Below are 17,313 nucleotides of genomic sequence, written 5' to 3' on the forward strand. Positions count from 1 at the left end.
TAATTCTTCACCATTTTCCACTAAGGCTTTCTAAGTGCCTTGCAAATACTAGGGGAACAATTTAATTTAAAAAAAAAAAAAAAAAGTTTGAAAAATTTATGTTCTCTTTTTGCTCACTTGTTTGCATTTCAAAGTTTAAAGGATTAAAATAATTTCTAAATGATCTCGCATTGGGGCAGTCTGTGTGTGTATATATGTATATACATTTGTAGTTCTAATTCACAGCTCTATCCTTGAAGCTTAAATTACTTAATTTTGCCTTTTTAACTATCAGAAGAGAGTAGACAATTATAGATGTGTTATTACTGCCTTCATGTAGGAGTGTATTGAAGCACATAGGATTGCAGTTGTGATCCGTACCTGTTGCAGTCAACAATAATTCTGCTTCAGCTTTGTTGGGGCAGGATGGTACAGTGACCTCTACAGTCACACACCAAGTCAATTCCTCAGCCACAGACAGGTATCAAGAAAACACTTCCCATTTCTGCATTCTGTCCATTGGAGCAAATTGGTTAGATTTATATGTTTAGTGCACTGAAACCTGAATTCTTGTTGCCAGCCATCGAGTCCTAGCTAGTACTGTGTTAGGAGCTGGCAGTGTCTCATGGGAGACATTCAAGAAAGCCAGTATCTGAAGCAAACACTCTTCAAACCTTGGCTTTGTTTTTTATTGCGAGGTTTATTTTATAATTTAAAAAACACTCTTCTCCATGCCTTTTCATTTGAAATTGATTATGTCTGTTTAAAAATGATTTTCGTCTTTCATGCAAGGGCTATCTTCTCAGACAGCTCATAAATTTAAACACTGACATCAAAGTCTGCTTTCTCTGCTTATATGATTGATTCAGATGCAGAATATGATGGGAATGTGGTAAAAATAGAAAGGCAATCGCTGTGACTGAGCATGAAACATTCATACAGAAGTGGAGCATTTCTCCAGTGAGTGTTGCAGAGGATTTGTATCACATTAGTCTGTCACAAGTATGGAAATATTCTCCTAAATTTTAAGAGTACAGAACAGTATAAATGGAAATAACCATAAGTGCCGAAGGAGTAAGCACCTTTTCTTCCAAATGTCATCATACCTGGTGAGATCTGTGGTGAAAGCACATAGTGTAGTCTTAGCCCATTGTTATATTTTATCTTTTAAGTTTTATAGCAAATGGTATCTTAGACAGCAAATAAGTCATCTGTATTCCATCTCTAGAACCATTGGTCTTGACAATGGTGATAAAAAATAAATTTCTTGTTAACATTTTTATTATTAAAGATTTCCAGTGTTGTGCTAGCCTATGTATCTTGGTCTGAAATGTACTCAGGGCACAGGCCACTTAGAAGGGAGCGCTTGCCACGAGCAATGTGGTAGGTGACAAAGGCTGGTGCACGACTGCAGGTACTGCGGGTTACAACAGCACTCCAGCGGAGGTGCAGCCCCTTTGCTCTCACATGAGCATTTCTAACAACCCCATCTCTGAGGTAACAAGTGGGACAGCAGGAAAAAGATGAGCAATATTACAAGTGTAGGACTGAGTTCCTGCCCTGAAGTGACAAATGGTATAATGCTGAACTGAATGAAGATTTAATTTATTTTGTTTTTCTGCTAACTCTTAGTCCTTCTTTGGGGCTGGGCTTATATTTGTGCATAGGAGAGAGAACTGATCCCAGTTTTCAGCTCTCTCTATTTTGAGATACTGCTTAGCCAAACCTTAGTTCCGGAAAGGGAAATAGAAACAAATTTTATTCCACAATTGTCTTTCACTAGCTCTTAGCAGTCTGTTTGATAGAGGGTTTACTTAGAAGAACAGATAAATGAGTACATGAAACATTTTAGCATGCTAAAAATACCACAAAATAAAAAACACAGCAGAGCTTCATCTCTGGCCTTCATATGAAAAGGCCATGTCCATTTAGGAAAGAAAGGTGGAACTTGCCCAAGGTGCATTAAATATAATCCTAAGTTTTCTGGGAATCAATCCTACTTCTTCATTTTCAGAGCATATATTTTTCTGTGTAAATGTTCTTAAGAGACTGTCATAAATCTAGTTGTTTGGTGTGTTACTCAGAAAACACTGAAGTTCTGGGCCTAAAATTGCTGACCAAGAAATGTTCTGCCAGCAAGGCTTGTCATAATTTATATTTCTAAGAGAAATCAAAAGGCACCAGTGGAGTTCTCTCTCTATTTCTGTCATCAGACCATAATCCAATTATAAGGTTCCTATTTCTAAGCTGTATTTCCATTCAAGTTTTCACCTACAAGAGAGATAAAAATGATGTGGAATAAAAGTTTCATTCATCTCTAATTAATACTTATATATTAACAATAATTGATGGGTAACTTCAGGGTTGAAATGAGATGAGAAAAATACTGGGATCCGAAGCTTTTCAGCTCTCTTCCTGTCTTTCCTAACCTCCAACCTAAAATGGAGTTGTATGAGAAGCAGCAGGATGGCTGGGGAGGATGGGCTGTAAAATCTCTGCCTCCAAGCCCTGCTTGGATCAGGTGAGGTCATACAGGAAATGTCAGTGGTGTCTGACACAAAGCAGTAAATTTGATTTGTAATAATTTATTTTCTTCTCTTCATTTCCAGCTTCAGAGCCCAATTTGAAGGTACGTTCAAGGTTAAAACAAAAGGTGACAGAAAGGAGAAGCAGTCCTTTACTCAGGAGGAAGGATGGAACTGTCAGTTCATTCAAGAAGAGACTCTTCGAGGTGACAGGTAATTAAGAATGGAGAAATTCTGTATCACTGTGCCTGCTCACAGAATAGTGGTGATATTTTGCAATTGAAACTGTTTGCTACACAAAAGGATGTGTCTTTTTTTTCTGCTGCTGAAAAGAAAACTGTATTAAATAAATGGTTGTGTTTAAATAGCTTGTAATCTACAGCTTTCTACCACTTACCAAAAAGTAATTGTGAATTTGAAAGCCATACTTTCAAACCAGCTTGGAAACCAGTACTTTACAACAGCAAGTACAAGAACAAAGAAATGGTAGCCCCCCTGGTGGCAAGGGACATCAAAGGTGAAAGCAAGAATAGTCTCTTCCCTTAATCTGTGTTTTCTGTACATGAACAATGTTTTGGGTCTTGCATCTCCCACAGAAAAATGCAAATGCTAATAGCAGGTGCAAAAACACCTATGTGGTATTACTTAGGTTAATCAAGGACATTTTGGAATCCTGTGTTTGGCCCTATCCCTCTGGTTTCTCTTGTTTGAAAATGTTGACTAGTTGTTTTTGATGTAAGGGCTCACTAAGCTGTTTTTTGAGAAGAAAAAGTTTAAACATTTAAATATTCAGTGGCACATTGTTGGTCATAGTAGATAGTAAGTATTCTTAGCAATTGAAAGGGAACTTTTAGCATGTAAAAATACAGAATTAGGCATATGAGGGAGATTAAAAGGGGAAAAAAACAAAGTAAAAAATTGGCATCAAGTACTATTTATTTTAAATAATTTTCCTGACCCTGAACTTAAAAAGTGACAGAGTAGATGAACCATGAATGCTGAGACTTTCTTTCACGTGTTTGGTATTGCAGAGTGGTAAATTTTGTCACGTATATTATTTTGCAGAATTGCACCCAAGTTCCCAAACAGCCTAAAGTCCTCTCATTTTCAGTCCTTAGGATTAGTATGCTGCCAAGGCCTTATCTGTTGATTTGAAAGAAGAGAGCATTTGCAGCGTTTGGCCTGATTCAGACATTTCTTGCTTTGACTTTGCATCGATACTTGGTAGCTTCATGGCTTATTCAAATGATGTTACAATCAGGCCATATGTTTATGCAACCAACTGTTACTAGTCTGTCAAACATGTATCTGAATTCACTTGGTATATCAGAATTACATCACGCTAAGATGGAAATATAACACAACATGAAGAAATTCACGTCAGTGGCCCCATACATGCAATTCTCATGACAACTTTTCACATTATGCCATGTGTAAAACTGGCATATGGATGAGAATCTAATTGTGAAAGTAACTAAATAAGGTCTTTTCCCTATAAATTTTTTCCAGATTAGAATGTTTTACAGCTAATTTATTATTTCTATTTGCTGAAGCTCTTACGAGATTCTTGATCTCTACCTGAAGTTCTAGCTGATTTCTTTATATTTTGTCCACTCATAAGTAAGGTATAAAGTGAAATACTTATCCCAAGAGCTTTTTCGGCAGCCATTGAGAGAGCTGAAACCTGAAAATAATTGTGTTCTCTTCCTAGCTCTGACGATAATTCGGAGCCTTACAGATTGCCATTATAATTATTAATATCAGCTACATGCCATAATCAAAACTTCCTTGATCAAACATTTCTGGCTGAAGCCTTTTTCTCCTTTTTTTTTTTAAATTCTTTTAACTGAAAATAGCCCTTTATTTAAATGCCTTTTTATACAAAAAGTGCTATTGCAATTTTTTAAAAACTGAGGAAAAGAATAAGTTTGTGTTTCTGCTCTTCCATGAAAACTAGGGAGACTACGATGCAGGAACTTTATCCTACCAGTTAGTATAACTGGGTGTGGATTCACTCCAGTAAATTGAAGTCAGTTCTAGTAGGAAAGAGTAAGAGGTCCAAGAAACAGCTAGGAAATCTCCCAGTAATTTCAGTCAAAGTGAGGATATATTTTTGCATATGAACAGAGACAGAAAGAGTGAAGAAGCAAAGTGGCTATAGAATATTTACTGCCACATATTAATTATTTTAACTTCTGGAGTACTTTAATTTGAAAGCTATCCCATGACATAGGCTTACCCCTACTCATGATGCACTCTTCCATCTTTAACCTTGTTAACTGTTTCCATTACATAAATTTAATTTATATCAATGTAGGATTAGAGTAACTCAATATACACAGCAAGATCATCCCCTTTATCTTAGACAGAACTCGGAAAATTTTAAATCAAGATAGCATATAACCTTTCAAATGTTATTTAACGATTTGTATGCTGCACATATTCCTTCATATTTGTGCCAAGGATGTAGTGAAAGTGGTGTATATTCTGCCATTATTACTTGTGTATGTAACGATTAGTCCACAATGGGCTCATCCCCTTTCTAAACAGAAGGGGGATGGCAGTAGCCTCATGAATTGACAACATGTTATCATGACCTTTGCAAGCCTGCTATCTCTGTCATTTTGATCTCTTACAGAGACAGGACTCTTTGCAATTAAAAAGACAAGACTTCCTTTTATTTTTACTCATTACAAGTTCTAAGTCTGTATCTCTGCCTGATACTGAGTATCATACCATCTTTGTGGGAAAAATAAATATTAAATTCTTCCTTTGTGAAGCAGACAGATCAGAAGGGGAAAGACCAAGAGTATTTTTCCTCATTAGCACTGTAAAAGAAAAACCAAAAGAAATGGAGGATGAATTAAAAAACTTAGCATAACCGATAGACGCTTTTCAACAGCAAGAAAACCCTGTGCCATAGAGAGTATACAGTTGATCAAGATCATGTGTGCTTTTCCAGTGTGAAATTCATGTGCTTAATCTGCTTTTCAGAATCCTCAGTCAGTAGCAGCTCCCCTGGATCAGGTCCCAGTTCCCCAAGCAACGGTCCAACCAGCAGTATAACAGAAAATGAAACCTCAGTTTTGCCATCTAACATTCAAGCTGAGGTAAGAGTCTTTATTGGGTAGATAATTTTCAGAGTTCTAGACTGGAGATATTTGAAACTTCAATTGGGTCATACTCACCAGCAGAGTAATTGCAGAAGATACAATTATCAGGGATACCATGACACTGCAGGCTGACACCAGAGCATGTTATATATGAGATCCATCTTCATATATGAGATGCATGTTCAGGAAACCGGCATATATGAGACGCACGTTCAGGAGACTCTTTGGTAACAAAAGGCCAAACAAAAACAGTGGTAATGCTGCTGGAAGAGTGGGAGGGAGCTATTGAAGGAACTTGGAAGCATCTGTGTTGCAGACCATTACCTTCTGGGGTAACCTGAAGAGGTGCACAGTGCTGAACCACTGATGAAGAGTTTTCACATACAAAAGAGTGATTTAGGCATTGGTGACCCTAACACATCTGAATTAAGGTAGTCCCAGGTTCAGATGGCTGATGAAGTAGATTTGTTTAATTCCAGTATTTAGGTGACTAAATCCTTTTTCACATCTGCCTTTTATTTTACTGTACCTCAGTTTCCTTATCAGGGCCATACTGACATGCCAGGAGTCTTGGATACTTGTTTTGTAAAGCGAGACTGTACACAGAAGGAGTCTTAACTACTCCTTATTCTGCTTCATACATATGTGCCTATAACAACAGGAATGCAGATGGTAAATCAGTTGTGATAAACCTCATTTAGCATAGATGACATGCATGTCCCTTTACAATATTGTAAAGGGACAATAAAATAATGCAACTAAGAAAGAATCAAATTCCACAGTATCCTGTATCCAGTGACTATACTTACAGCAATTCCTGCTTTGGTGGCAAAGTTTTCTATTAATTGTTGGTTTATACTGTTTATGTTAGAAAAATTACATAAGAAAATGTGATTTAACAGAGTTTTAGCTAATGGAGCTATTTCTCCAGGTCAGTGGCAGGACATTCACCTCAAAAAAACCTGGAATGGGCAGTTCAACCTCCAGCAGTGACTTTTCCCCATAATGAATTAATTGTGTGTGTGAACTATGATCCAGGGGGCAGGTGGGTGACCTCTGCACACTGATTAGTAGCCTCTCTCTGGCCCGTAACCAAAAAGGAAAAAAAAATTGCATTGATGGCTAACATGTGGTCTTGCCTCATAGCCCCCCTGTATGTGATTGCAAGGAAATTTAAATGATGCAGAGTAAGATCCATCATTCAGATTAAATCAGATCCTAGTTCAGTGGATTTAAATGGTATATTTTGATATTATGAATGTTTTAGAAGTATGTAATATGTGGGTGATAGTGCTGTATTAAACGGGAAATCTTGTCCAACTGGATCTTTTGTTGACTTGAGGATACTACAAAATGCAAAGGAAATAATGTCTCAGACTGATACATGGTGCTTGTTACTTTGCATGTTATAGTTTCTGGACATTTGCCCACAGTGTTGAACCACCATCAGAAATACATCTGGTCAGGCTGGCAGTCTCTGTTTGGGGAGATTTGGAAAGGTTGTAGCAACAACCAGCAGAGTTATATTCTGTTCATTAACAGAATACTGCATTGCATATCATTTGCCATTACTGTGCCAGACATCAGAAGTTAGAGCCTCACCATACAATGACAGATGCTCAAATGAGCCTAAAAAGTTCCTTTAGAAGTTGAGCTCCGCGTGCTGAAGTCGGTCACTTAGCTCGCTGGAAGCATGCTAAGAAGCTGAAACTACAGACTTCCATTTCTAGATCCAGTTGGGGATTTCTTTACGTCTCTGGTTACTTGACTCTTAATACTGTGGTCCTGTGGGCTCAAACATTTTTCCATAAATCTCAGCTTCAGTGCATTTTGATTTCAGTGGGATTTTCTTTGGTAGTTTAACAGTAGTGAAACTCCTACATATCTCTTTTCTAGTTTAGCATTAGCTGCCAGCTCTCAAAGGCTATATATCTAATCAATTTTTCATCAGATACACAAAGTACAGAAGTTCCTAATAATAGGATAAGTGTTCCAAAATCACCCAAAATACCACTTGTTTTGCTGTAATCTCGCATGACTCACATTGCTGTTGTTTCATAATCGTTGTTGTGACATTTGCAGTAAGTGTTGTGCTCATAACTGAGTGGGTGGATAGCCGCGGTTTTCATGGCAGCAAATAAAACACTTTTTACTCAGGGAAAACAGGTTGCTATGACAGAGAGCCATTTACCAGTAAAACATGAGTCAAGACCATAAATGATTACACTCTAGTGCATAGACAGAATTAGAGCATTATCAGTAATGAAACAGATTTTTAAAGTATTTTTGCCATACCCATTTGAATAACAAGACTTAAGTGGTTTACCCTCCAGAGCAGACAGTCTGGTGGATAGACATTAACATTTTTTTGAATGAACAAAGGTGCGCTGCAAATGCTACATATTTGCAGATAATTTTTACTATCACAGTTCCCTTAATGGTACTTTCAGTACCATTTGTTAAAACACTGCTCTCATTATAGGAAACTTGAAAGTTAAACTCAAGGTTTTAATTGCACCTTATAAATAAAATGCTGTTTTTATTAGGCCCAGTTGTCTCCAGTATCATCAAGGTTCACCGCAGTAGCTATTTGTCTCTTGTAGCATGCTATACACTTTCAGGTCAAATCCTGTGCTGGGTCTAAATCTTACCTGCATGAGAAATGCAAGCAGGATTGAGCCCCTGCACAGCATGTCCCTTGGGTTCAGAGGGACAACCTGCCTTAGTCATGTGAAATGATTACTTTTAGGCATTCATGGCACGGTCAAAAGCCATTGAAGGCAATGGAAAGTTTCCAGTTGGTGTAAGTGGGCTTCAGATCATTTTCTTTCCTTTGCACTTTGGAGAGCAGCATTTCCTAGAATATCACCTGATTATACAGGAGACATAAATGACATGCATGGCAGATAAACACATACTTGATTTGTGCAACCCCACAGTACTGTGTTTCTAATACTCAGCTCCTTGAAGTGCTCTTTGCAGGTGGCTAGTGGAAAAATGTGCAGGTTTCTGTCCAGCTGGTGAGGTTTGCTTCAAGTATATGTGAAGTGAGTCTAATTACAAAAAAACCCACCCCAAAAGCCTTAAATAAGGGTGTAAGTAATTGTGAATATTCAAAGCTATTACAACCTTACTGTAGCTCCACAATTGAGAAGTTTTAAAGCCAAACCATTTCCTCTTCCCCTCTTAATGTATAAGCGTGCATATAAACATGCACACATGAAATAGTTGTTCCTGCTTCTCAAAAGGTCCCAGCAGCACAACAGAAGTACAATAACTAATGATGGTTACCTGCTGATCATTGTGCAGTGTTACATTTAGTTATTGTACTCTATTTTAAGAAAGAGGGTAGCTCTGTTGATAGGCTATTTTAAGCATCAGGAAGCAGGATCCATGGACCCAGTGAGTAAGTATATAGAGGAGCAAGTAGGGCAAGTTGCTCTTCAGGGTGATGGAGGTGTCAGTCCAAACCATCACGCCTGCATGTAGGACGAGGATCATGGCTTAGCCATTGTGCTGCCAAATTACACTGCTGGCAACTCCAGCTTGTGCCACCATTTCAAGGTACTGTCAACTGTGTAAAAAGAGAAGCTGCAGCTGGGGTCATGGCAGTTCTGCTTCAGCAAGGACAGGACCCTAATCTATGCAGGTGGGCTACTAAACTTATTTTGGGAGATGAGGTTTAACTGATGTTTAGGCTAATACTACCTGAAAACATTTTTAAAAATCAGTTACTTACCAAAATGAAAATGACTGATTATTAGCAGTATTAGAAATCAGGTTGAAATGCTCTTACTAAAAACTCCTGTTTTCAACATTAAATTCCCATGGTACATAATGTGATTGATTCTGCCTCATGAAACAATCATGTCTGACCTTAATGTGGGAACATGTTTTACTTCTATACACCCTGTCACTGTTAGATTTGTTAATTCAAATTTTAGAAAGTAATAGTATCATAGTGAAAACCAGAAAGGAAATGTGCATTTTTGTAGTGGCTTTGTATAGATGCTGCAGTTGCTACAAATTTGATTGTATTCTACGAGGCACGTTAAAGCTGCTGCAGTGTCCTTTTTCAGTTAAATCTTTGTAGTCTCCCTCAATAATATCTCCATAGTCTTGACATGCTTGGTTTTATTCATGGTCAAAGGTGGATGTTACCAAGGCAAGACACTGTTAGCCAAGAATTAATGTAATATACAAGTGAAGTTTCTTTGTTTCGTATGCTATCTGTTGACATTCCCTAGGTACCAAAAGAAAATTACAGAGATAGACTTTACTGTTATTGTCTCAGTGATAGGTCGTATCTCCAAACAAACTGTATGAGGAAGGTTATGTTTTGGAATAACATCCTGTGTTTTTGTGCTTAACCACTTTTCATTGATGGTCTGAAGTTGCATTGTATTAGCACAAAGTATTTTACAGAGTTAATTGATATTCCAGGTTTGTCCAGGGGAAAATCTACAGCTCCCCACAACATGCTTGACAAGTTATTATATTTACTTTAGTCAAAGCCCGAGTGTGCAGTATCCCTCTTGGAGGTGGTCTATTATTGGAGTCCCATATGCTTTTTGTTTGGGAAGAAAGCAGTCACTGTGTCATACTGTTACACAGGGTATTCTTTTTCAAGGATGTTGTTCCCTTGGGGACCATATCATGCCAGAGTTCCTAAGTCTAATAAGACCTTTGTAGCTCTTATTGTGTTAAAGTTCTGGGAGGGAAGCAAGAGTTAAACAGAAAATGTAATTCAAGCAACTATACTAGACCACATGTTGAAAAACATGACTGTTAAAGCAGAAAGGCAAAGGCTTCAAAAAGATTCCTGTTGTGGTAATGTAACTTTTTACATTTCTTCCCAATGGATCTAGAATGGAAAGACAGAGGGTGATCTTTGTAGAATGTCTGGATTTACTTGACAGTAATTAAAAATATATTAGCAGTTTCATGTCCTTGAAAATTATATCACAAGGCTTCAAAAGAAGTGTTAAAGATTTTAACTGGAAGGGAATTAGGAAGGCTGTGAGGAGTATCCCACCATCAGAGAATGATCGGATGCTGGTTTTGTATATATGCATTAGAGGGAGACAGTATATTTTTTTAAATGGCAGATGCGGCAATCTGCCTCACTTTCTACCCAAAATTTCCATGTCAGTGGAAGCAAATGATGTGCCTAAAACATCCCCATATCACAATCTGGGTAAGAAAATATATGGACTATGTAGAAAACACATTTCATACCTTAAAACAAAAACTATAATAACCACGGTAAAGGTCTAGTACATCCACATTCATGACACCTTTGATTCAGCTAGATATATGCCTTAATTCCCACTGAGTTTCTAGTAGTGAAGGTGCAGCTGATGAGAAGAACTGATGTTGAGCTGATGAGAAGAGATGGTCTAGGAATCCTCAAGATTTTGGTTTTGCGTGGAAATTTGATTTACTAACCAAGGAATAGTCCCAGACATATATCAGTTGTTTTCTTAAGAAAATATCAACAGCTTTTTCACAGGGACAGTACTTTTCCTTATCTGGAACCCCACTGGGATACAAACCAATACATGATACATAACTGGCTTTTAATGTAGCAGGACAATGAGGATAAAGTAACCAAGATAAAAAGCTTGGAGATTATACTTATGTTGTTCTTCCCCTTTATTCCAGCATCTGGTTTCACAGCAACGCCTTTTGATACAGGATGAATCAGTGAACTTGTTGAGTCTGTACACATCCCCTTCTCTGCCCAACATTACCTTGGGACTTCCAGCAGTACAACCTCAAATCAGTGTAAGTGAGCAATCTCAAGCCTTCCTGTCTACTTTTGCTTCCAGAAAACCTACTTTCTGACTATTCTCTTTTTATAGCATTTTGGAACGTAAGCAATTCAGAGTAGGAACCAGACCTTTCTTTGCAGTGGGCAACATCTGAACATTTAAGGGCACAACTTGAAAGCAATAATCAGTCTTAATCACAAATAAACAAGTGCCAGTGTGGAGCTTAGCTAAGTATGGGCCACATGCATTGTATCTATGTCTACAAATCACATAACAGATTTTGGACATGGTGAAAAGTATATGAGGAGATCATTTAATACAAAAGTTCAAACTATAGGATCACCCCTACCTGGTAAAGTACTGCACCTGTAACTTTTATGAGATTCTAGTAGCAACCTAAGCTGGGCTGGAGCATAGTAGGGGAAGAATCTAGTATTCCTGGAGTGAGGTTTGTTATTTGAGAGGTATGCTATCAGTCAGAGAAATAAAATTGGTGATATGTGATCAACGCTTAATATTTTAATGACAAGTTATATTTATATGCCCTTTGTTCAGTCTGCAGCAATCACCTTTATTTAGAGCTAAATGTTAAATTCATATGTGAAATGTATGTAAACACAGACATGGTATGTATGGAAATCCATGCTGATGGATAAAAATCTTTAGATCCAGAGCAAGTTACAGTAATGTAGGCGTGAAATCTGAGCCTCAGTAAAATATCTGAAAATTTTGCTACTGGTCAAAACTTACCTTTTCTGATTTCCAGGGAAAAAAAAGTAAAAATACTGATACAGGTTATATGGTAGTTCTGTACAACAGTGAATAAATCTGAAGACATTTTAGTAATTTAAGTTTCTTAGAATGTGAATCAGTAACTTCTATAAAAATACTAGGTGTGGAATACAGCTTTCCATGGTGTAAAAAAAAAAGTAAATGTATACAATCCACTATGGTTTGTAAGAAGTGCTACTTAATTCCAGTGCTAAACATAGATTCAAGTTAAAGTTTCATGTTATTTTATGGCTTTTTCAGTACATGTATTGTTCTCACCAATAATACATTGCTGCAATCCAACATTTGAACATCAGATATGGAACTTTGCAAAGAAAATTGTGTAAGCTTTAAATCAGTCCTCTAGAAGCCTTTCATGAGATATTTATAAGAAAATTGTTGTTTTTAAGGGATGGAAAAATTGAACTGAGCATGAAAAGTAGTGCTTACTTTTCCAGACGATATAATCAAAAATTTCTTAGCTAATTCACAAAAAAATATAACTAGCTTCAAAGTAATTTTATAACATTAAAATGGAAATGAAAATATGTTTAGTTTTCTCACTCAAATCATACGAGCTTTTGATGTGGCTAGCTAACACCAAATATTACTTTTGGCATTAGAAAAAACAAAGGGGTTGATTTGTGCAAGTAATGTTTATTTCTGTTACCAGAATAAGCAGTTGCAAATTCAATGTGAAGTTTACTTTGGTGTTTGTTTTTCAGGGAAGGGTGATAGCAGGGTGTGAAGTAAGTGTACACTCAAGAAATATTAGTGAAAACCTTGGTTTGCCTCATTAGAATTCATGGAATTCAGATTATAACGGATACTGTTTTTATACCATGACATACCATAACTGGTTATCTGCAAGCCTCAATATGCTTATTTCTGTTAGGTTATTATTCTTGCTGTAGAAAATGTTATTCTGCTTTAACTGCTCTTTTAAGAATTTTTTTTTTCTAACTAGACAGAAAACAAAGAAATATAAAGTACATTTGCAATGCTGAAGGGCCAAAACTTCCAAAAGCTTTAAATCAGTAACTGTGCAATTTATAAGGGCACTTTAAAATGCCACATACATACAACAGCTCTTGATGATTCTGTAGATGAGAGTTTAACTATACAAATTTACTTTGCAAAGGGTAAAACTTACATTTGTACTGTCCTTCAGGGAGTAAGGGAGTGCTCCAGGAAAAGTAATAGCTTCCCACTACTACAGGTAATTATTTTGTTTTGCTGATTGGCTTGCTGTCTGATGGAAAGTTATGTGAAAAACCAAGCCTTGCCTCTTCCAAACTCAATGGAAACTATTTCCTCTGATCCCCTATTTTCTTGTGCAGGAGGCTGTGGGAAGGTCTTTAGGAATTTTAAGGATAGGTCCTGTCTTTTCATTAATAATGTTCTAACTAGTAGTTCCTTATGCTTTGGCTTTTATTACTGATTTTTTTCAAGCGGTTTCATTACTCAGTTTCTCACAGTGTTACATTTAACTGGCATGTTCTTCCTCCCTTTTCATCTCATGGTCAAAGTGTAAGATGGGGATGTTAACCTTTTCTTCTGTATATATTCATAAAGTATGACATAAGACCATCTAATCAAGCGGAGATATAAACAGACAGGTCTATGAAAAGCAGTTACCAGTGCCATTGTTCTTTGACAGGCTTCATCGTCATTCAAAGAAAAGCAGAAGGGGGACAACCAGTCGCTCAGACAAGGAGTGGCCTTGGCTGGACAGTATGGGGGAAACATTCCTCCGTCCTCAACTCATCCTCACATTGCTTTGGAGGGAAAGCCAAATAGCAGCCACCAAGCTCTCTTGCAGCATCTGTTACTGAAAGAACAAATGAGACAGCAAAAACTTCTTGTGACTGGTAATGATCAAGGCTTCAACACAATAATAATTTAAGATGTTTTTAATGACATTCATATTCACAATAAATTAAATGTGGTAATACAGAAACTATACATCCTAACAGTTGGGAAAAGTGGAAGGGTGGGATAAAAAAGGACAGCATCTTTGTTTTCCCCTTTTAGTGATTCTGCTCCAGTCTGTTAGCCTGAAAGAATTCAGTGATTACAGAAAAGGGAAAATGATTACTTCATCACATTCTTTTGCAGCTGCTGAACTTCCCAGCGTGGTGAGGCACGTGGTACATGTCCCACTGCATCAGCGCTGATGCAAAGTTCTGCAATATACACACCTCTTCTCGCTGAAAGCCTTCTCTCCTATTAGAACTATTAGTTTGCCGTTCTTCACATGGGAGTGAAATGTCCCTGTTTTGCAGGAGCGGTTCCTCTTCATCCACAGTCTCCTTTAGCAGCAAAGGAGAGAGTCTCACCTGGCATAAGAGCTGCCCACAAACTGCCTCGTCACAGGCCACTGAATCGAACCCAGTCAGCTCCTCTTCCTCAGAGTACTTTGGCTCAGCTGGTCATTCAGCAGCAACATCAACAATTTTTGGAGAAGCAGAAACAGTACCAGCAGCAGATCCACATGAATAAGGTGAGTTCCCAAAGTAAGGAATTTCCAATAAACATAAAGGTTGAAAACTAATAAGGAAGTTTAGGTATTGGTGCCATGTGGTCATGGACAGTAGACAGGTCCTTGCACGAGCATCTTGTTTATGCATAGCTGGTGTATACATTTATATAGATCTTCATTTTCAGCTTCTGAAATACTCTACAAAGGTAATTTGTCCTTCTTGACATCAGTAAGAATACAGTTCAACAAAATAGGGTTCAAAGCATCTTACAGGTTTAAATTACAGGTGGTTTCCTGTTGAACGGTAAATGATGCCTTAAATATTGCTAGATTTCCATCCAGCTTTTTAATGTGTACTTCTGAGCTTCACCAACCATTGCATTCAGCTGCCCTTGAATTGTTTTTAAGCTTTCCTATTGTGGACTACTATGTGGAGTAGATATATAACTCATTTAAACTCAATCAGCTGATTAAATTTATCTTTTTTGTCTAAGGAACTTATTAAACATCTGGAGAAATTTTTAATCAGTTTATGAAACCAACTTTTTCTCTGTAAGTCAATTAGTAACATGAAAGTTTATTTATATGGTGATAAAAAATTACCATATAAGGAGAAAGAGATGAATGTGCTATTGATAACATCAGATACAGAGTTGAATTGTGCCCCTCTTTCCCTGTAGAGTAACACCTTATTCTGAAGGGGAAGAAGAAGAAAAGGACCCATCCATTAATAAACAAAGAGTAGCAGAATCTAAATAGATTTATCAGGAGCTAATGCTTCTACAATTAATTTGATGCTGTTCCCTGCTCTAAAATGAAGATATGCAAGTAATTAAATGCTTTTATCTGGAGAATGTTTTTCTGTACTTACTACATAGCTTTCCAAAAGCTGTTTGCCAGAGCTCTTCTAGTAATTCAGAGATGTTAATCATACACCTTTAGTTGTCTTCCTTTGTTTGAGGGTTACTTAATAACTATATATAAGAGGCAATGGCAAGGAAAAAAAGATTAAAAGTGGGCATGCAGCCCTTGTACGTAAGAGAAAAGAAAAAAAAATCAATCCACCTTACTGGGTGGACTTCCCAGGGGGTACTGATTCTTTGGAATCTACGAAGAATTCCCAACAAAATTAGAAACAAACCTAGAGTTTAAGTACATAGTTTGTACAGTGGTTTGGTTATTAAATCTTGTCTTAATTAGGAAAAATGAAGACCAGAAAACTTCAAAGTTCAGAGCTGATCCTTGCATGTTAACCCCTCTCAGCTTGGGTGTTTTGATTACTCAACTAGGACTCCAGTTGGCTTTTCTTTGAGTATGCATTCCATATGTTTAATCAAGATGGCATATGTATATCTCGTAGCCTCAGGTTTTGAAAATATTTCACCTGCCCTCAATTGTCCGAGGAGAAAAGAATTTTTACCAGTTAAGTACTGAGTCTTAGTGCTGTTTGTGAGTATTCACTACAAACCAATCAGTTCATGCATTCCTCACAAAGCAAAGAACGCCACTGACATGTTTTTGTTAGATCATATGCTTATTGACATAAATTCTACCATAGCATTTGGGGATATGTGCTGTGGCATATAGGTACATTTGTCCTGAATATGAAAATTAAATTTAAGTTGCACACACATATTCCTAGTCACATAGAACTAGGAATGGATTGCACCTCACAAGAGCTAGGGTGGATAAGGAAGTAAAAAGATTCCTGTTGGTTTGGATAATGTTTGTTTCAGTAACATTTTTTTCTGAGTTAAACTGCAATGAAAATATATGTTAAGGAGAATAATTCCCTCTCATACTTGAAATACGCTGTCATTCTCACATGGATATTTGTAATAAAGAGATAAAACAATTCCTTCTTTTAAAACCTAGTGAACCTAGCTTTTATTCTCTACATCATAGGCCATACACATATGCAGATAGTAGAAATTAAAGTTTAACCTAAGGTTTTTCACTGCCTTGAACCTCCATAACCTACCTCTTTTGCCCCAATAGCTTCTCAGTCTCCTTTATCCCCACTCCCAGAGCAACTAGCCTTCATCAGAAGCACAGTAACTCATCAGAGCACCAAACACCTAAGGAATAGGATCATGCTGCAGTCACAAAAGCAGTGGGTTATCTGAGGATACAGGTGGTTTATCAGACTTTACAGTTTGCAGCATCTAGGTTCTACAGCACCATTCTCAGAAGAACCGTTCTGATGAATAGTATTGAAAAATGTCAGTGCTCTAATCATGTATCTGTCCTCTGCAAGTATACACAAAGCCAGGGGGCTTTCTTCCATTCTTAAAAGAAGAAAGCTGATTTTTAAAAACTGGAATTTAAAGGTAGCCCATACGCAAGAGTGTGAGAAAAGATCAAATCATGGAGTGGCTTTTAAGTACTGAATTTAAAACTGTATTCTTTAACCTTTAACTTAAAGGTTCAAATTGAATAACCGTGCCTACAAAAGGTTTTTGAACTCTGCTAGCATGGTGGAATATACTTTGTTCAATCTTAAAACTTGCCTCTATTTGCACTTAGTTATTTGTTCATTATATAATTTGAGTGGCTTTATAAACTTAAACTCTACAAAGCAGAGTTATTTGAACCTTGAAACAGTAGATATTCTAGACCAGGGGTTCTCAACCTTTCCTTCACCATGGACTCCCTTTAAATACCTTTTG

At 37.2% G+C, this 17,313-nt stretch overlaps 1 protein-coding gene across 15 annotated transcripts in view; it reads left to right on the top strand.

Moving 5' to 3' along the window:
- The window catches only part of HDAC9 (histone deacetylase 9), a 489,787-nt gene that overhangs the window by 275,290 nt on the left and 197,184 nt on the right, over positions 1-17,313 (top strand). For 9 of the 15 annotated variants that reach the window (XM_074836930.1, XM_074836921.1, XM_074836937.1 and 6 more), the window contains 6 exons: positions 2,589-2,717; positions 5,499-5,614; positions 11,282-11,404; positions 13,334-13,381; positions 13,823-14,033; positions 14,448-14,665. In XM_074836930.1, coding sequence (XP_074693031.1) covers positions 2,589-2,717; positions 5,499-5,614; positions 11,282-11,404; positions 13,334-13,381; positions 13,823-14,033; positions 14,448-14,665 — 845 coding nt within the window. The remainder of the gene's footprint in view (positions 1-2,588; positions 2,718-5,498; positions 5,615-11,281; positions 11,405-13,333; positions 13,382-13,822; positions 14,034-14,447; positions 14,666-17,313) is intronic. The other 6 variants (XM_074836912.1, XM_074836902.1, XM_074836896.1 and 3 more) reach the window with 1 other exon arrangement.

This window comes from Strix aluco, chromosome 1 (assembly GCF_031877795.1).
Source record: "Strix aluco isolate bStrAlu1 chromosome 1, bStrAlu1.hap1, whole genome shotgun sequence".
Taxonomy (NCBI): Eukaryota; Metazoa; Chordata; class Aves; order Strigiformes; family Strigidae; genus Strix; species Strix aluco.